The sequence below is a fragment of the Pleurodeles waltl genome, chromosome 12 (assembly GCF_031143425.1).
Source record: "Pleurodeles waltl isolate 20211129_DDA chromosome 12, aPleWal1.hap1.20221129, whole genome shotgun sequence".
Classification (NCBI taxonomy): domain Eukaryota; kingdom Metazoa; phylum Chordata; class Amphibia; order Caudata; family Salamandridae; genus Pleurodeles; species Pleurodeles waltl.
Genome location: NC_090451.1, coordinates 26,462,380 through 26,483,806, shown reverse-complemented (window position 1 = coordinate 26,483,806; position 21,427 = coordinate 26,462,380). Strand labels below are relative to the sequence as shown.

The window sequence follows — 21,427 nt, the reverse complement described above, 5'->3', positions numbered from 1 at the left end:
TAGCATGGGCTTTGCATGCCTCCTAGATAAGCCTTGGCTGCTCATCCACAGCTCCCTCTAGAGAGCCTGGCTTCTAGACACTGTCTACATTTCACTGAGAGGAGATACCTGGACCTGGTATAAGGTGATAACACCCATAGGTATTCACCACACACCAGGCCAGCTTTCTACATTATGCGAAACCATACCAAAGGATTTCTTTGTCCAGCAATTCTAGATGGGTGACGACTCCTACGTCTGATGCACACGAGGACCTCTCTAGGTTCAAGGCTGGTTCGATAAGAGGTGCAATGGCAAGCAAGACAGTTCAATCTGGAGGAAGGCTGTAGAGGGTCTGAAAGCTGCAAGGATCAGGTGGAGGGCTGAAAGAGATTGTGAAAGTCACAGGGATCTCATGGAAGGGAGACAGAGATTCTTATAACTGCAGGGATCTGGTAGAAGGACGGAAGAGAGTCTGAAAGCTGCAGGGATCTGGTAGAAGGCTGAAAGAGATTCTGGAAGTCACAGGGATCTCATGGAAGGGTGAAAGAGATTCTCATAACTGCAGGGATCTGGTAGGACGGAAGAGAGTCTGAAAGCTGCCAGGATCTGGTAGAAGGGTGGAGGAGAGTCTGAAAGCTGCGGGGATCTGGTGGAAGATTGGAATAGATTCCGAAAGCTGCAGGGATCTGGAAGAAAGATGGAAAAGATTCTGTAAGGCACAAGGATCTGGAGGACGACTCATGTTCTCAAAGTTGCAGGGATCTGGTGGAAGGAAGAAAGAGTCTGAAAGCTGCAGAGATCTGGTGGAAGGGTGGGGGTGATTCTGAAAGCTGCATGGATCTGGTGAAGGATGGAAGTGATTCTGAAAGCTGCAGGTATCTGGTGAAGGATGGAAGAGTCTGAAAGCTTCAGGGATCTGGTGAAAGGATGGGAGTGATTCTGAAAGCTGCAGGGATATGGTGAAGGATGGAGGAGTCTGAAAGCTGCAGGGATATGGTGGAAGGATGGGAGTGATTCTGAAAGCTGCATGGATCTGGTGAAGGATGGAAGTGATTCTGAAAGCTGCAGGGATCTGGTGAAGGATGGAAGTGATTCTGAAAGGTGCAGGGATCTGGTAGAAGAACGGAAGAGAGTCTGAAAGCTGTAGGGATCTGGTAGAAGGGTGGAAGACTCTGAAAGATGCAACGATCTGGAGGAAGGTTGGAAGGGATTCTGAAAGCTGCAGAGATCTGGTGGAAGGATGAAGTGATTTTAAAACTGCAGGGATCTGGTGGAAGATTGGAAGTGATTCTGAAAGCTGCAGGGATCTGGTGGAAGGCTGGAGGAGTCTGAAAGCTGCAGGGATCTGACGGGAGGGTTGAGGAGTCTAAAAGCTGCAGGGATCTGGTGAAGGATGGGAGTGATTCTGAAAGGTGCAGGGATCTGGTGGAAGGATGGAAGTGATTCTAAAAGCTGCAGAGATCTGGTGGAAGGATGGAAGTGATTTTGAAAACTGCAGGGATCTGGTGGAAGATTGGAAGTGATTCTGAAAGCTGCAGGGATCTGGTGGAAGGCTGGAGGAGTCTGAAATGTGCAGGGATCTGACAGGAGGGTTGAGGAGTCTGAAAGCTGCAGGGATCTGGCGAAGGATGGGAGTGATTCTGAAAGCTACAGGGATATGGTAGAAGGACAGAAGAGAGTCTGAAAGCCGCAGGGATCTGGTGAAGGATGGGAGTGATTTTGAAAGCTGCAGGGATGTGGTGAAGGATGGGAGTGATTCTGAAAGCTGCAGGGATCTGGTGGAAGGATGGGAGTGATTCTGAAAGCTGCATGGATCTGGTGAAGGATGGAAGTGATTCTGAAAGCTGCAGGGATCTGGTGAAGGATGGAAGTGATTCTGAAAGCTGCAGGGATCTGGTGAAGGATGGAGGAGTCTGAAAGCTACTGGTATCTGGTGGAAGGGTGGGAGTGATTCTGAAAGCTGCAGGGATCTGGTGGAAGGATGGAGGAGTCTGAAAGCTGCAGGGATCTGGTGGAAGGACAGCTGTGATTCTGAAAGCTGCAGGGATCTGTTAAAAGTACAGAAGAGAGTCTAAAAGCTGCAGGTATCTGGTGGAAGGGTGGAAGTGATTCTGAAATCTGCAGGGATCTGGTGAAGGATGGGAGTGATTCTGAAAGGTGCAGGGATCTGGTGGGAGGGTGGAGGAGTCTGAAACCTGCAGGGATCTGGTGAAGGTTGGAAGTGATTCCGAAAGCTGCATGGATCTGGTGAAGGATAGGAGTGATTCTCAAAGCTGCAGGGATCTGGTACAAAGATGGAAGTGATTCTGAAAACTGTAGGGATCTGGTGGAAGGCTGGAAGAGAGTCTCAAAGCTGCGGGGATCTGGTGGAAGGATGGGAGTGGTCCTGAAAGCTGCAGGGATCTGGTGGAAGGATGGGAGTGATTCTGAAAGCTGCAGGGGTCTGGTGAAGGATAGGAGTGATTCTGAAAGTTGCAGGGATCTGATGGGAGTGATTCTGGAAGTTACAGGGATCTGGTGAAGGATGGGAGTGATTCTGAAAGCTGCAGGGATCTTCTAGAAGGACAGAAGAGAGTCTGAAAGCTGCAGGGATCTTTTAGAAGGGTGGAAGAGAGTCTGAAAGATGCAGCGATCTGGAGGAAGGTTGGAAGGGATTCTGAAAGCTGCAAAGATCTGGTGGAAGGATGGAAGTGATTCTAAAAGCTGCAGGGATTTGGTGGAAGGATGGAATGGATTCTGGAAACTGTAGGGATCTGGTGGAAGGCTGGAAGAGAGTCTCAAAGCTGCAGGGATCTGGTGGAAGGATGGGAGCGGTCCTGAAAGCTGCAGGGATCTGGTGGAAGGATGAGAGTGATTCTGAAAGCTGCAGGGATCTGGTGAAGGATAGGGGTGATTTTGAGAGTTACAGGGATCTGGTGAAGGATGGGAGTGATTCTGAAAGCTGCAGGGATCTTGTAGAAGGACGGAAGAGAGTCTGATACTGCAGGGATCTGGTAGAAGGGTGGAAGAGAGTCTGAAAGATGCAGCGATCTGGAGGAAGGTTGGAAGGGATTCTGAAAGCTGCAAAGATCTGGTGGAAGGATGGAAGTGATTCTAAAAGCTGCAGGGATCTGGTGGAAGGATGGAAGTGATTTTGAAAACTGCAGGGATCTGGTGGAAGATTGGAAGTGATTCTGAAAGCTGCAGGGATCTGGTGGAAGGCTGGAGGAGTCTGAAAGCTGCAGGGATCTGACAGAAGGGTTGAGGAGTCTGAAAGCTGCAGGGATCTGGTGAAGGATGGGAGTGATTCTGAAAGCTGCAGGGATCTGGTAGGAGGACAGAAGAGAGTCTGAAAGCTGCAGGGATGTGGTGAAGGATGGGAGTAATTCTGAAAGCTGCGTGGTTCTGGTGAAGGATGGAAGTGATTCTGAAAGCTGCAGGGATCTGGTGAAGAATGGGGGATCTGGTGAAGAATGGGGGAGTCTGAAAGCTGCAGGGATCTGGTGGAAGGATGGGAGTGATTCTGAAAGCTGCAGGGATCTGGTGGAAGGATGGAGGAGTCTGAAAGCTGCAGGGATCTGGCAGAGGGACAGGAGTGATTCTGAAAGCTGCAGGGATCTGGTAGAAGGATGGAAAGAGTCTGAAAGCTGCAGGGATCTGGTGAAAGGGTGGAAGTGACTGAAAGCTGCAGGGATCTGGTGAAGGATGGGAGTGATTCTGAAAGGTGCAGGGATCTGGTGGGAGGGTGGATGAGTCTGAAAGATGCAGGGATCTGGTGGGAGGGTGGAGGAGTCTGAAAGCTACAGGGATCTTGTAGAAGGGCGGTGGAGTCTGAAAGCTGCAGGGATCTGGTAGAAGGGTGGTGGAGTCTGAAAGCTGCAGGGATCTGGTGAAGGATGGAAGAGTCTGAAAGCTGCAGGGATCTGGTGGACGGATGGGAGTGATTCTGAAAGCTGCAGGGATCTGGTAGAAGGACGGAAGAGAGTGAAAGCTGCAGGGATCTTGTGGAAGGGTGGAAGTGATTCTGAAAGCTGCAGGGATCTGGTGAAGGATGGGAGTGATTCTGAAAGGTGCAGGGATCTGGCAGAAGGGTGGAGGAGTCTGAAAGCTGCAGGGATCTGGTAGAAAGGTGGAGGTGTCTGAAAGCTGCAGGGATCTGGTGAAGGATGGAAGAGTCTGAAAGCTGCAGGGATCTGGTGGACCGATGGGAGTGATTCTGAAAGCTGCAGGGATTTGGTGAAGGATGGGAGTGATTCTGAAAGCTGCAGGGATTTGGTGAAGGATGGGAGTGATTCTGAAAGCTGCAGGGATCTGGTAGGAGGGTGAAAGTGATTCTGAAAGCTGCGGGGATCTGGTGGAAGGCTGGCGGAGTCTGAAAGCTGCAGGGATCTGGTAGAAGGATGGAGGAGTCTGAAAGCTGCAGGGATCTGGTGGGAGGGTGGAGGAGTCTGAAAGCTGCAGGGATCTGGTAGAAGGGTGGTGGAGTCTGAAAGCTGCAGGGATATGGTGAAGGATGGAAGAGTCTGAAAGCTGCAGGGATCTGGTGGACGGATGGGAGTGATTCTGAAACCTGCAGGGATCTGGTAGAAGGACGGAAGAGAGTGAAAGCTGCAGGGATCTTGTGGAAGGGTGGAAGTGATTCTGAAAGCTGCAGGGATCTGGTGAAGGATGGGAGTGATTCTGAAAGGTGCAGGGATCTGGTAGAAGGGTGGAGGAGTCTGAAAGCTGCAGGGATCTGGTAGAAAGGTGGAGGAGTCTGAAAGCTGCAGGGATCTGATGAAGGGTTGAGGAGTCTGAAAGCTGCAGGGATTTGGTGAAGGATGGGAGTGATTCTGAAAGCTGCAGGGATCTGGTGGGAGGGTGGAAGTGATTCTGAAAGCTGCGGGGATCTGGTGGGAGGGTGGAAGTGATTCTGAAAGCTGCAAGGATCCGGTGATGTGTAGTTGCTGTGTTATTCCGATCCTGGGTGAGAGGGATTGGTTATACACATGCTTTAAGGTGCGCAGAAAGGACGCATTGAGAGCTGGGTGTGTGTAATATCAGTCTCTGTGTGTGTAATAAAACCTACCTTCCCTGGACGTGCCCTTTCGAGAAGCTCGCTCTGTCCTGGTGTTGCACTTTTCCTACCCGGTGGACTCGGCCACGGCCCCTCGCACCGACGCCCTGCTCCACCCCCTCCACCAGCCACCTGCCCACAGCCCCTCCCCCGGCCCCAGGGGGCTGATCGATCGGCAGCTTCGATTCCGATGGGGGGTGGGGGGGTCGGATGGTCGGATGTGAGTCCAGGCTGCAGTGAGAGCGGAGGACGGTCCGGGGAGGACGGTGGATGGAGCAGGGCGCACTGACCCCCGCGACCTCGGCGTCTGGACTCCAACCAGCCACCGACACCTGGGCTAACACCAGCCACCGACACCTGGGCTAACACCAGCCACCGACAACCGCACCAGAGACATCGGAATTCACGCCGGTCCCAGGCACCAGGGTTAACACCAGCCACCGACGCCTGGGCTAACACCAGCCACCCACAGCCAGAGACCTCTGGACAGGAGCCCGGAACCGATGCCACCTCTGCGCCACAAGGCGACCAGTGAGATCTGAAAACCGGAGACATCCTGAGGCTAACACAGGCACCGACAGCTGCTCCTGAGGATGACCGGCTGCACGTTAGGAAAGTGCTGAGGGCGAAACCCTTCAGAAGCCACCACTACCTCCAGAGCCAGGAAGCGCCTAGAGGAGTCGAGTTTTCATTCATTCACGGCTTAAGCCCTGCTCGAGGGTGACAGGTCGAACTCAGGAACAAAAGGCTTTTTCTAAAGTAGCAGTGGCCGCTGAGTATCTTCATTCATTCATTCATTCCAGAAGGCCAGCTCGAGGGTGACAGATCGGACTCTAGGAAGAAGAGGCTTCTATCTGCCACATCTATCTTCATCCATCCATCCATCGAGCAGTGCTAGCCTCATCACAGCGGTACCCAGGGAGGATGGCACCCCGGCCCGGCCCCCACGATGCGGGCAGGAGGCAGTAGGGCCCCCTTGGCCCCAGGAAGGAGCGGCATGGAGCTGGCGCAGAAGGTGCCGGCCCCGGTGGTGTCCAGTGACTGCAAGCGGCGCTAGGCTCGTGGATCATCTCTCTAGCGTCTAGGCGCTAGCCCGGCCATGGGCAGGCGCGGCGGCTCAGGACCCCACGGATGGGTCTCCTCATACCTGCTCCTCGCCTTGGCCCTGGGAGCGGCGGCCAGCTACCCCCACCTGGAGGGGGACGTGCGCTGGCGGTGGCTTTACTCCTCCACTCACTACTTCCTGCACCTCGACGGCGACGGAGGAGTGCGGGGGCGCCGGTGGGGCCACGCTGGTCAGAGTGAGTACCTGGGAGCACGGGGGGCAGTACTCAGTGAGTAACACCACTGAGTACCTGGGAACACCGGCAGTAGTACTCAATGAGTACCTCGGAACACAGGGAGTAGTACTCAGCAACTAACACGAGTAGTACTCAGTGAGTATCTGGGAACACGGGGAGTAGAACTCAGTGAGTACCTAGGAACACGGGGAGAAGTACTCAGTGAGTATCTGGGAACACAGGCAGTAGTACTCAGTGAGTACCTAGGAACACAGGGAGTAGTACTCAGTGATATCTGGGTATACGGGCAGTAGTACTCAGTGAGTACCTCAGAACAGAGGGAGCAGTACTCAGTAAATAAAATGAGTAGTACTCAGTGAGTAACACGGAACCTGGGGAGTAGTAATAAGTATCTCAGAACACAGGGAGTAGTAATCAGTGAGCATCTGGGAACACAGGCAGTAGTACTCAGTGAGTTCCTCGGAACACAGGGAGAAGTATTCAGTAACTAACACGAGTAGTACTCGGTGAGTAACAGGGAACCGGGGAGTAGTACTCAATGAGTATCTGGGAACACAGGGAGTAGTACTCAGTGAGTACCTAGGAACATGGGGAGTAGTACTCAGTGAGTATCTGGGAACACGGGGAGTAGTACTCAGTGAGTACCTGGGAACGCAGGGAGTAGTACTCAGTAAATAACACGAGTAGTACTCAATGAGTAACACAGAACCTGGGGAGTAGTAATCAGTGAGTACCTCGGAACACAGAGAGTAATACTCAGTAACTAACACGAGTAGTTCTTGTGAGTAACACAGAACCTGGGGAGTGGTACTCAGTGAGTATCTGGGAACACGGGGAGTAGTACTCAGTGAGTATTTGGGAACACTGGGAGTAGTACTCCGTGAGTACCTAGGAACATGGGGAATAGTACTCAGTGATTACTACTGAAAGTACTCAGTGAATACCTCAGAACACAGGGAGTAGTACTCAGTAACTAACACAAGTAGTACTCGGTGAGTAGCAGGGAACCCGGGGAGTAGTACTCAGTGAGTACCAAGGAACACAGGGAGTAGTACTTATTGATTAACACAGGAAGTACTCAGTGAGTACCTGGGAACACGGGGAGGAGTAGTCAGTGATTAATATGGGAAGTACTCAGTGAGCACCTCAGAACACAGGGAGTAGTAGCCAGTAAGTAACACGAGTAGTACGCAGTAACACAGACCTTGGGTAGTAGTACTCAGTGAGTATCTGGGAACACGGGCAGTAGTACTCAGTGAGTGAGTAAAGTGCTATTTTCCTTGTATCTATCAGATTTACCCGCACATTTAACTCAATGTGAGGGCTTTGCCCCTAAATTAGGAGGTGGATCACTATGCTGCCTACTTTATGCAGATGACAATCATTTGAGATCGCACCCCAAAGGGCCTTAATAACCGATTACAAGCCCTCGAACGATACACGGAAGCTCACTTTAAAAAAAAAAAATCCCAAAAAGCAAAATTCTGTGCTTTCACTGGAATAAAAGACTCAAGTACAGCAACTTTTGCTGGTCCTTGGGAGCTCAACCCCTTGAAAGAGTTACCGCTTACACATTTTGGGGTAAAATTGTATGTGGGAATCTTAAAGATACAGAACATATTGAGCATAGCCAAAGGAAGGCCCAGTCTCAAGCTAACGGTCTGAATGCCTTATATAGGGCAACAGGCAGAAGGCATTTTAAACATCTCTTAGAGGTTTATCGGGCGAAGATACCTCCATCTCTATTGTATGGTATAGAGCATATTGCGGTATCAAAGTGGATCTTTCTCGATAAACTCGAGGGACGTGTCTTAAGGAACATTTTAACTGTAAATTCTGCCTTTTCAGCACCATTATTAAGACTTGAGTTGGGACTGCGCAGCTCTTTTATTCAAGGCCTGGCCGCAGTAATTCGCTGGATGTTTAATCTGATGACGTGTAGCAGCGACTCTTTGTGGTCACTGCCTAAAAAATAAATGTTAGCCGGTCATAAAGTAAAATATACCGTCTGCAGGACTTTTTTATATGCCATGGATCATCCACAATTAGATCCTTCTGAAATTTGTATTCTCTCTCCAGCACAGCTTAAATCCACACTTGGGAAAGCAACCTGGGCGGTGAGTTTCTGCCAGGACAGCCTGGCCTGCGCACATAGACAGAGTTTTCATATAATACCTGATTCCTTAAGGCCAAGGGTCACACAGCCCTACCTTATTTGGAACCTGCCTCGTGGGGTGAGAAGATTCTGGCTCCTGCAGCAACAGGGGCAGCTCCCCCTAAACACTTGGCTCCTCCGCCATTTGTAATCTGTGCCGTAACGGCGTTCAAGACTTGAAACATGTTGTTTTAATCTGCCGGGCCCTGTTGCCCTATCGCCTTGGTGGCTGCGCACTATTTGTCTTTCCTTTTATTTTGGTACTGCTTCTAACCTATTACAAGCCTTACTCATTCCGCCTAATGAAATGTTCTGTGCTAGAGATTTTAACTATTTTAAGTGTTTTTTTAACTTTGTATTACCTTAATCAACTTGTTTTTCAAAGTTTAATTAATTTACTATCTTTGTTTCTTCTTTTAATACAATTATGTACTATTTTATGTGGACCTCCGTCAGAGCTCCGTAACATAATAAACTTGACTTGACTACTCAGTGAGTAACGCAGAACCTGGGGAGTAGTAATCAGTGAGTACCTCGGAACACAGGGAGTAGTACTCAGTAACTAACATGAGTAGTACTCGGTGAGTAACATGGAACACGGGGAGTAGTACTGTGATTAACACGGGAAATACTCAGTGAGTATCTGGGAACACGGGGAGTAGTACTCAGTGAGCAGCACCACAAAGCGCCACAATGGCGTAAAAATGTTGAAACTAACGACAGCCACAGTGCGCGGTATTGTACATACAGCACAACCGTGGTGTGGTGCGGGGCTGAGGCTCCACTGTCTTGTAAATGTGCCCCCTAATGCGCGCGGCTACACAGGGAGTAACACCAGTACTACACACTGAGTAGGGCCACTGAGTAGCTGTGCAAGGGATAGTGCTTAAACATAAGGTGCACAGGCACGAGGTGTAGTATACAGAGAGTAACACCAGTACTACAATGTGAGTAGTGCCACTGAGTACCTGCGCGCCAGATGCGCGCCTACACAAGAGGTAGTGCTTAAATATAAGGCGCAAAAGTAGCATACAGAGAGTAACACCAGTACTACACACTGAGTACTGCCACTGAGCACCTGCGTGCCAGATGCGCACCTACGCAAGGGTTAGTGCTTAAACATAAGGTGCGCAAGGAGTATTATACAGAGAGTACCACCAGTACTACGCACTTAGTGCCACTGAGTACCTGCGCTCCAGATGCGTGCCTGCGCACGGGAGTAGCGCTTAGACATAAGGTGCGCGAGCACTAGGAGTAGTATACAGAGAGTAACACCAGTACTACACACTGAGTACTGCCACTGAGTACCTGCGCGGCCAGCTGCGCGCCTGCACAAGTAACACTGCAGTTTGTTTGCGCCCGTTCACAACTGAGTACCATCACAGAATGCTGTGAACATGTGTGCACAGGGAGTGAGTTATGTGCACACTCGCCCACGCGCCTGGAGCGAGTCCTCTCAGCGCGTGCCTTGCAAGAGCATAAGTGACAGCAGACAGGCTAGCGCTGTGGGGTAATGCACGTGTACCCCCCAGATAATAATGTACCCCCCCCCCCCTCCCCCCCCCCCCACCGAGAGCGGGGCTGGCCCCACCACCTCCGTCTGCTGCCGGACACTGGCCACACCCCCTGCGCCCCCCAACACTCTGTAAGGGGGCAGCGTGCACCCCCCTTACACTGCACTCCGTGCAGCTCCGCACCCGAAACTCTTAGTATCTCTTCTAATGAACCCTGTCTCACTTCAAAGCGCCCCAACACCATTGGGGAACGTGGGCGCTAGATACGAATAAATACATCCATGTTGGGAAAGGAAGGGGCGGGCTTGAAACGCCCCAGCGCTATTTCACGCGTTCATCCTCTCAGCTTGATAAGATCTGCTCCATTTGATATTAAAATTAAAATAATGACTACGCAGGCTAGTGTTTCAAAAGCGCAAATACTAGGGCGACATTCAGCAATTATCGCTGTGGTTAGACGGGCTGGGCAGGACTCACATTCCTCTGGCAGTGCTCACAGCGCTTCAGGGGTGCAGCGCTATACTCATCATGCGTGTAAAGAACACGCACGGGTGCAGGTAGTTTAGTGTGTTATAGGAGCTTACCATACAATTGCATTTATATAGCGCTTACTACCCCTAACTAGGCTTTGAAGCGCTTTTCAGCAGTTAGCACGCTCCTCCGGAACCCAGAGGGTTAGTGGTGGATTAGTGGAGGGAAATCTAAGTTGTTACCTCGAGCAGTGGACACGGGAATCTGTTACTTGGCTTGAAAGGGAATCAGGAGGGAAGAGTCTAGAAAGGGTTATTTGGGAGATCAGAGTAGTAGAGCGAGGGTTGTAGCGACTCATAGCAAGGACTGAGGAGAGGAGAGTCTAGAACAGGATATTTCGGAGATCAGAGTAGCAGAACGAGCCGTGGAATGACTCAATGAGGCTTGGAATGACTCAAAGGAAGGACGGAGGAGGGAAGAGGCTAGAAAGGGTTATTTCGGAGATTAGATAATCAGAACGAGGCCTGGAATGACTCAAAGGAGGGACAGAGGAGCAAAGAGTCTAGAAAGGGTTATTTTAGAGATCAGAGTAGCAGAACGAGGCTTGGAGTGACTCAATGAGGCTTGGAATGATTCAGAGGAAGGACAGAGGGAAGAGTCTAGAAAGGGTTATTTCAGAGATCAGAGTAGCAGAACGAGGCTTGGAGTGACTCAGAGGCTTGGAATGATTCAGAGGAAGGACAGAGGAGGGAAGAGTCTAGAAAGGGTGTTTTTAGAGATCAGAGTAGCAGAACGAGGCTTGGAGTGACTCAGAGGCTTGGAATGACTTCAAGGAAGGACGGAGGATGAAAGAGTCTAGAAAGGGTTATTTCAGAGATCAGAGTAGTAGAGCAAGGGTTGTAGTGACTCATAGCAAGGACGGAGGAGAGAAGAGTCTAGAAAGGGTTATTTCGGAGATCAGCTTATCAGAACGAGGCCTGGAGTGACTCAGCGAATCTTGGAATGACTCGAAGGAAGGACAGAGGAGGGACGAGTCTAGAAAGGGTGTTTTTAGAGATCAGAGTAGTAGAACGAGGCTTGGAGTGACTTCAAGGAAGGACGGAGGATGAAAGAGTCTAGAAAGGGTTATTTCGGAGATCAGCTTATCAGAACAAGGCCTGGAGTGACTCAGCGAATCTTGGAATGACTCGAAAGAAGGACAGAGGAGGGACGAGTCTAGAAAGTGTTATTTCGGAGATCAGAATAATAGACGAGGCTTGGAGTGACTCAATGAGGCTTGGAGTGACTCACAGCAAGGACAGAGGAGGGAAGAGTCTAGAAAGGGTTATTTCGGAGATAAGAGTAATAGACGAGGCTTGGAGTGACTCAATGAGGCTTGGAGTGACTCAAAGAGGCTTAGAGTGACTCACAGCAAGGACAGAGGAGGGAAGAGTCTAGAAAGGGTTATTTCGGAGATCAGAGTAATAGACGAGGCTTGGAGTGACTCAATGAGGCTTGGAGTGACTCACAGCAAGGCCAGAGGAGGGGAGCGTCTAGAAAGGGTTATTTCGGAGATCAGAGTAATAGACGAGGCTTGGAGTGACTCAATGAGGCTTGGAGTGACTCAATGAGGCTTGGAGTGACTCACAGCAAGGACAGAGGAGGGGAGCGTCTAGAAAGGGTTATTTCGGAGATCAGAGTAATAGACGAGGCTTGGAGTGACTCAATGAGGCTTGGAGTGACTCACAGCAAGGACAGAGGAGGGAAGAGTCTAGAAAGGGTTATATCGGAGATCAGAGTAATAGACGAGGCTTGGAGTGACTCAATGAGGCTTGGAGTGACTCACAGCAAGGACAGAGGAGGGAAGAGTCTAGAAAGGGTTATTTCGGAGATCAGAGTAATAGACGAGGCTTGGAGTGACTCAATGAGGCTTGGAGTGACTCAATGAGGCTTGGAGTAACTCACAGCAAGGACAGAGGAGGGGAGCGTCTAGAAAGTGTTATTTCGGAGATCAGAATAATAGACGAGGCTTGGAGTGACTCAATGAGGCTTGGAGTGACTCACAGCAAGGACAGAGGAGGGAAGAGTCTAGAAAGGGTTATTTCGGAGATCAGAGTAATAGACGAGGCTTGGAGTGACTCAATGAGGCTTGGAGTGACTCACAGCAAGGACAGAGGAGGGGAGCGTCTAGAAAGGGTTATTTCGGAGATCAGAGTAGCAGTACAAGGTTTGGAGTGACTCAAGGGAGGGACAGCGGAGGGAAGAGTCTAGAAAGAGTTATTTCGGAGATCAGAGTAGCAGTACAAGGTTTGGAGTGACTCAAGGGAGGGACAGAGGAGGGAAGAGTCTAGAAAGAGTTATTTCGGAGGTCACAGACACTGCGAGTGCTGTGTATGGGGCGGGGAATCCTACAATGATACCACCTGTGTTTCATGTGAGGAGAGTGTGCACTGCCAATGCTTGACACATCCCCCGTACTGGCTAAAAGTGTGTGCCTGTTCTCTGCAGGACACTAGCTTGTGCTTCAGTTCCACTGGTTTGAGGGACTCCGTCACTACTCCTGTTTGAGGGAAGCTTGCAAACCCAGAGACAGACTAGACATCCAGGAGAGAGAGCTATTTTCCACGAGTGAGCTTGTGCTCGGAGGTTTAAAGCTCACTCCCAATGAGTGAGACTGTCCTCCAAGGTGTAAAACCAACTCCCAATGAGTGAGACTGTCCTCCAAGATGTGAATCTCACTCTCAATGAGTGAGACTGCCCTCCAAGGTGTGAAACCCACTCCCAATGAGTGAGACTGTCCTCCAAGATGTGAATCTCACTCTCAATGAGTGAGACTGCCCTCCAAGGTGTGAAACCCACTCCCAATGAGTGAGACTGTCCTCCAAGATGTGAATCTCACTCTCAATGAGTGAGACTGCCCTCCAAGGTGTGAAACCCACTCCCAATGAGTGAGACTGTCCTCCAAGATGTGAATCTCACTCTCAATGAGTGAGACTGCCCTCCAAGGTGTGAAACCCACTCCCAATGAGTGAGACTGTCCTCCAAGATGTGAATCTCACTCTCAATGAGTGAGACTGCCCTCCAAGGTGTGAAACCCACTCCCAATGAGTGAGACTGTCCTCCAAGATGTGAATCTCACTCTCAATGAGTGAGACTGCCCTCCAAGGTGTGAAACCCACTCCCAATGAGTGAGACTGTCCTCCAAGATGTGAATCTCACTCTCAATGAGTGAGACTGTCCTCCAAGGTGTAAAACCCACTCCCAATGAGTGAGACTGCCCTCCAAGATGTGAATCTCACTCTCAATGAGTGAGACTGCCCTCCAAGGTGTGAATCTCACTCTAAATGAGTGAGACTGTCCTCCAAGGTGTGAATCTCACTCTCAATGAGTGAGACTGTCCTCAAAGTGTAAACCCACTCCCAATGAGTGAGACTGTCCTCCAAGGTGTGAATCTCACTCCCAGTGAGTGAGAATGTCCTCCGAAGTGTAAAAGTCCCTCCCAATGAGGGTGGCTGTGCTTGAGGGTGTGAGACCCAAACCCTGGTTTACTTTCACCCAATATGTGAGGGTAGAGAGGGAGAATGATGTTGCTCCAAGATGTGAGGCTCACCCTGTGGGTGAGACTATAGTCTCAGCAGTTTCAACACTTATGGTAGAAAGAGGCACCAGGTAAGGAGTGTTTTATCGCCTGTGTTTCACGTTTAGTACAAAGCGGTTTGATGGAGGATTAAAAAGTAAATCTCATTCCTGAGTGGATCATTTTCAACTGTGGCAAATCTAATTTTAAGGCCCAGGGGCTCTTTTGGTGTATGCCTTACCCTCCTTTCACCTATGTATTCATGTAAATGGAAGGATCCAAACCCTTCCTCAGGGCAGCAGAGCTGACGTGTGTCGCACACTGATGACATCACTGAGCCGGAGACCGCAGCACAGAAGTGCTGGGGGAGGCCTGGACAGACTCCAGGAGGTCCAGTACTCCCGGGTCTCTCCTGTTAGGAGTTTTTTCTTCGGATAGGCAGAAAATACACCAATATTCCACCTACTGCATAACTGACAAGTAACCTGGTGTAATTGCATTCTGGGACATGTAGTTCCATGCCTCCCATTATAACTATGGGCACAAGGGTGGTTTAAAATCCAGGACTGACTAAAATGGATACTAGAACATGGGTCCTTTCGACAGCTTCGACCCATCTGAAAGGGCCTTTGAAGTTTTAACCCCACGTGTGCCTCTCTCCGCAGGTGTCCTGGAGATCCGCTCGGTGAACGTGGGAGTTGTGGTCATCAAGTCCGTGCACAATGGACACTACTTGGCAATGAACAAGAAGGGGAGGCTATATGGGACGGTAAGTCACCTTCCACCCATCCTCCCACCGTCCTGTGGTTGTCCTGCAAAATGCTCTTACTGTGCGATTACTGTATTTTCACCAGGAGTATTAGTACCAAACTGTACCACTGCACACAGAGTGATGTATCAGTTTCCATTTCTGTTGTTACCACCCACTGCCCTGTGTCGAGTTTGTTTGTACTCCAGTAGCAGTGAAGGTCCCACACTGATGAAGTCTCACTTCACCTCTAAAGTGGCAGGTGAAGGACTGACCGACAAGTTGTTAGATCAGCTCACACTTTGTTGATGGACCAGTTCTCAGGTCTCTCAGTTGACAGGTCTGTCAGTTGGCAGGTGTATCTCTCAATTGTAAGGTCTCTCAGTCAGGTGTGTCTCTCAGTCGTCAGGTGTGTCTCTCAGTCAGCAGTGTGTCTCTCAGTTGGCAGGTGTGTCTCAGTCAGCAGGTGTGTCTCTCAGTCAGCAGGTGTGTCTCTCAGTCAGCAGGTGTGTCTCTCAGTCAGAAGGTGTGTCTCTCAGTCATCAGGTGTGTCTCTCAGTCAGCAGGTGTGTCTCTCAGTCAGCAGGTGCGTCTCTCAGTCAGCAGGTGTGTCTCTGTGTCTCTCAGTTAGCAGGTGTGTCTCAGTTGGCAGGTGTGTCTCTCAGTCAGCAGGTGTGTCTCAGTTAGCAGGTGTGTCTCTCAGTTGGCAGGTGTGTCTCAGTCAGCAGGTGTGTCTCAGTCAGCAGGTGTGTCTCAGTCAGCAGGTGTGCTCTCAGTTAGCAGGTGTGTCTCAGTCAGCAGGTGTGTCTCAGTCAGCAGGTGTGTCGCAGGTGTGTCTCTCAGTCGGCAGGTGTGTCTCTCAGTCAGCTGGTGTGTCTCTCAGTCAGCAGGTGTGTCTCTCAGTCGGCTGGTGTGTCTCTCAGTCGGCAGGTGTGTCTCAGTCGGCAGGTGTGTCTCTCAGTCGGCAGGTGTGTCTCAGTCGGCAGGTGTGTCTCTCAGTCGGCAGGTGTGTCTCTCAGTCGGCAGGTGTGTCTCTCAGTCGGCAGGTGTGTCTCTCAGTCGGCAGGTGTGTCTCAGTCGGCAGGTGTGTCTCAGTCGGCAGGTGTGTCTCAGTCAGCAGGTGTATCTCAGTCAGCAGGTGTGTCTCAGTCAGCAGGTGTGTCTCTCAGTTAGCAGGTGTCTCTCAGTCTGCAGGTGTGTCTCAGTCGGCAGGTGTGTCTCTCAGTCGGCAGGTGTGTCTCTCAGTCGGCAGGTGTGTCTCTCAGTCGGCAGGTGTGACGCTCAGTCGGCAGGTGTGTCTCAGTCGGCAGGTGTGTCTCAGTCGGCAGGTGTGTCTCTCAGTTGGCAGGTGTGTCTCTCAGTTGGCAGGTGTCTCACAGTCGGCAGGTGTGTCTCAGTCGGTAGGTGTGTCTCTCAGTCGGCAGGTGTGTCTCTCAGTCAGCAGGTGTGTCTCAGTCGGCAGGTGTGTCTCTCAGTCGGCAGGTGTGTCTCTCAGTCGGCAGGTGTGTCTCTCAGTTGGCAGGTGTGTCTCTCAGCAGGTGTGTCTCAGTCGGCAGGTGTGTCTCTCAGTTGGCAGGTGTGTCTCAGTTGGCAGGTGTCTCTCTCAGCTGGCAGGTGTGTCTCAGTCAGCAGGTGTGTCTCAGTTAGGAGGTGTGTCTCTCAGTTGGCAGGTGTGTCTCAGTCAGCAGGTGTGTCTCAGTCAGCAGGTGTGTCTCAGTCAGCAGGTGTGCTCTCAGTTAGCAGGTGTGCTCTCAGTTAGCAGGTGTGTCTCAGTCAGCAGGTGTGTCTCTCAGTCGGCAGGTGTGTCTCTTAGTCGGCAGGTGTGTCTCTGTCGGCAGGTGTGTCTCTCAGTCAGCTGGTGTTTCTCTCAGTCAGCTGGTGTGTCTCTCAGTCAGCAGGTGTGTCTCTCAGTCAGCTGGTGTGTCTCTCAGTCAGCAGGTGTGTCTCTCAGTCGGCAGGTGTGTCTCTCAGTCGGCAGGTGTGTCTCAGTCGGCAGGTGTGTCTCTCAGTCGGCAGGTGTGTCTCTCAGTCGGCAGGTGTGTCTCTCAGTCGGCAGGTGTGTCTCTCAGTCGGCAGGTGTGTCTCAGTCGGCAGGTGTGTCTCAGTCAGCAGGTGTGTCTCAGTCGGCAGGTGTGTCTCAGTCGGCAGGTGTGTCTTAGTCGGCAGGTGTGTCTCTCAGTCGGCAGGTGTGTCTCTCAGTCGGCAGGTGTGTCTCTCAGTCGGCAGGTGTGTCTCTCAGTCGGCAGGTGTGTCTCTCAGTTGGCAGGTGTGTCTCAGTCGGCAGGTGTGTCTCTCAGTTGGCAGGTGTGTCTCTCAGTTGGCAGGTGTGTCTCAGTTGGCAGGTGTGTCTCTCAGCTGGCAGGTGTGTCTCTCAGCTGGCAGGTGTGTCTCAGTTAGCAGGTGTGTCTCAGTTAGCAGGTGTGTCTCAGTTAGCAGGTGTCTCTCTCAGTTGGCAGGTGTGTCTCACAGTTGACAGATCTCTCAGTTGACAGGTCTCTCCTCTCAGTCGATGCATTGAGACATCAGCTGAAGGATTGATGGGTCAGTTGAAAGTTTGTGACCTTAGTTTTTGGAGTGATTGGCAGGCCTAATATGGTGGATGACAACTCATTTGACTGGTGGATTCACAGATCCCTTGTGGGTGGAATGACAGCTTTCTGACAGGTGGATTCCCTACTCAGTGATTGGCTGGACTGATAAATTAATTGTTGGATGTAAGGTCAGGCCCCCTAATGAATGGATTGATGAGTGATTAGTAAATTGGAATGACAGGTCTCGTGATGTCCCGGCTGATGGACTGACATATTGGATGATTGACAGGTCTAGTTTTTAAGAATCAGCAGTGTCGTACGTAGGTATATAAATGAGTAAGATGACATATGGTGTGAGACACCAGTTGATAGATGGATTCACAGCTCAGCTAATGGATGGACTGACATCAGCTGATGGATGGATTCACAGCTCAGCTGATGCATGGACTGACATCAGCTGATGGATGGATTCACAGCTCAGCTGATGCATGGACTGACATCAGCTGATGGATGGATTCACAGCAGATGGATTCACAGCTCAGCTGATCCATGGACTGACATCAGTTGATGGATGCTGATGCATGGACTGACATCAGTTGATGGATGGATTCACAGCTCAGCTGACTCATGGACTGACATCAGTTGATGGATGGATTCACAGTTCAGCTGACGTATGGACTGACGCATCAGTTGATGGATAGATGGATGGATGGATGGATGGATTCACAGCTCAGCTGATGCATGGATTGACACATCAGCTCATGGATGGATTCAGAGCTCAGCTGATGCATGGAGTAACACATCATTTGATGGATGGATTCAGAGCTCAGTTGATGCATGGATGTACACATCAGTGGATGGATAGATTCACAATTCAGCTGATGCATGGACTGACATGAGTTGATAGATGGATTCACAGCTCAGCTGATGCATGGATTGACACATTAGTTGATGGATAGATTCACAGTTCTGCCGATGCATGGACTGACATCAATTGATGGATGGATTCACAGCTCAGCTGATGCATGGACTGACATCAATTGATGGATGGATTCACAGCTCAGCTGATGCATGGACTGACATCAGCTGATGGATGGATTCTCTGTTCACCTGATGCATGGACTGACATCAGTTGGTGGATGGATTCACAGCTCAGCTGATGCATGGACTGACATCAGTTGATGGATGGATTCACAGCTCAGCTGACTCATGGACTGACATCAGTTGATGGATGGATTCACAGTTCAGCTGACGTATGGACTGACGCATCAGTTGATGGATGGATGGATGGATGGATTCACAGCTCAGCTGATGCATGGATTGACACATCAGCTCATGGATGGATTCAGAGCTCAGCTGATGCATGGAGTAACACATCATTTGATGGATGGATTCGGAGCTCAGCTGATGCATGGATGTACACATCAGTTGATGGATAGATTCACAATTCAGCTGATGCATGGACTGACATGAGTTGATAGATGGATTCACAGCTCAGCTGATGCATGGATTGACACATTAGTTGATGGATAGATTCACAGCTCTGCTGATGCATGGACTGACATCAATTGATGGATGGATTCACAGTTCAGCTGATGCATGGACTGACATCAGCTGATAGATGGATTCACAGCTCAGCTGGTGCATGGACTGACATCAGTTGATGGATGGATTCACAGCTCAGCTGACGCATGGACTGACATCAGTTGATGGATGGATTCACAGTTCAGCTGACGCATGGACTGACACATTAGTTGATGGATAGATTCACAGCTCAGCTGATGAATGGATTGACACATCATCTGATGGATGGATTCAGAGCTCAGCTGATGCATGGAGTGATACATCAGTTGATGGATGGATTCACAGCTCAGCTGAAGCATGGACTGACACCAGTTGATGGATGGATTCACAGCTCAGCTGATGCATGAGTGACACATCAGTTGATGGATAGATTCACAGCTCAGCTGATGAATGGATTGACCCATCATCTGATGGATGGATTCAGAGCTCAGCTGATGCATGGAGTGATACATCAGTTGATGGATGGATTCACAGCTCAGCTGAAGCATGGACTGACACCAGTTGATGGATGGATTCACAGCTCAGCTGATGCATGGAGTGACACATCAGTTGATGGATGGATTCACAGCTCTGCTGATGCATGGACTGACATCAGTTGATGGATGGATTCACAGCTCAGCTGATGCATGGAGTGACATCAGTTGATGGATGGATTCACAGTTCAGCTGATGCATGGACTGACATCAGTTGATGGATGGATTCACAGCTCAGCCGATGCATGGACTGACATCAGTTGATGGATGGATTCACAGCTCAGCTGATGCATGGATTGACACCAGTTGATGGATGGATTCACAGCTCAGCTGATGCATGGAGTGACACATCAGTTGATGGATAGATTCACAGCTCAGCTGATGAATGGATTGACCCATCATCTGATGGATGGATTCAGAGCTCAGCTGATGCATGGAGTGATACATCAGTTGATGGATGGATTCACAGCTCAGCTGAAGCATGGACTGACACCAGTTGATGGATGGATTCACAGCTCAGCTGATGCATGGAGTGACACATCAGTTGATGGATGGATTCACAGCTCTGCTGATGCATGGACTGACATCAGTTGATGGATGGATTCACAGCTCAGCTGATGCATGGAGTGACATCAGTTGATGGATGGATTCACAGTTCAGCTGATGCATGGACTGACATCAGTTGATGGATGGATTCACAGCTCAGCCGATGCATGGACTGACATCAGTTGATGGATGGATTCACAGCTCAGCTGATGCATGGATTGACACATTAGTTGATGGATAGATTCACAGCTCTGCTGACGCATGGACTGACACCAGTTGATGGATAGATTCACAGCTCAGCTGATGCATGGATTGACACATTAGTTGATGGATAGATTCACAGCTCAGCTGATGCATGGACTGACATCAATTGATGGATTGAATCACAGCGCAGCTGATGCATGGACTGACATCAGCTGATGGATGGATTCACAGCTCAGCTGATGCATGGACTGACATCAGTTGATGGATGGATTCACAGCTCAGCTGAGCCATGGACTGAGATGAGTTGATGGATGGATTCACAGCTCAGCTGATGCATGGATTGACGCATTAGTTGATGGATAGATTCACACCTCTGCTGATGCATGGACTGACATCAGTTGATGGATGGATTCACAGCTCAGCTGATGCATGGACTGACATCAGACGATGGATGGATTCACAGCTCAGCTGATGCATGGATTGACACATTAGTTGATGGATAGATTCACAGCTCTGCTGACGCATGGACTGACACCAGTTGATGGATAGATTCACAGCTCAGCTGATGCATGGATTGACACATTAGTTGATGGATAGATTCACAGCTCAGCTGATGCATGGACTGACATCAATTGATGGATAGATTCACAGCTCAGCTGATGCATGGATTGACACATTAGTTGATGGATAGATTCACAGCTCAGCTGATGCATGGACTGACATCAATTGATGGATGGAATCACAGCTCAGCTGATGCATGGACTGACATCAGCTGATGGATGGATTCACAGCTCAGCTGATGCATGGACTGACATCAGTTGATGGATGGATTCACAGCTCAGCTGACTCATGGACTGACATCAGTTGATGGATGGATTCACAGTTCAGCTGAAGTATGGACTGACACATCCGTTGATGGATGGATGGATGGATTCACAGCTCAGCTGATGCATGGATGGACACATCAGCTCATGGATGGATTCACAGCTCAGCTGATGCATGGAGTAACACATCATTTGATGGATGGATTCAGAGGTCAGCTGATGCATTGATGTACACATCAGTTGATGGATAGATTCACAATTCAGCTGATGCATGGACTGACACCAGTTGATGGATGGATTCACAGCTCAGCTGATGCATGGAGTGACACATCAGTTGATGGATGGATTCACAGCTCAGCCGATGCATGGACTGACATCAGTTGATGGATGGATTCACAGCTCAGCCGATGCATGGACTGACATCAGTTGATGGATGGATTCACAGCTCAGCTGATGCATGGATTGACACCAGTTGATGGATGGATTCACAGCTCAGCTGATGC

At 50.1% G+C, this 21,427-nt stretch overlaps 1 protein-coding gene across 1 annotated transcript in view; it reads left to right on the top strand.

The window, feature by feature from the left end:
* Positions 1-5,994: 5,994 nt before the first annotated feature.
* FGF22 (fibroblast growth factor 22) overlaps positions 5,995-21,427 on the top strand; it is a 48,482-nt gene continuing 33,049 nt past the window's right edge. Inside the window, exons 1-2 of the mRNA XM_069217812.1 lie at positions 5,995-6,318; positions 14,680-14,783. Coding sequence (XP_069073913.1) covers positions 6,117-6,318; positions 14,680-14,783 — 306 coding nt within the window. The 5' untranslated portion in view covers positions 5,995-6,116. The remainder of the gene's footprint in view (positions 6,319-14,679; positions 14,784-21,427) is intronic.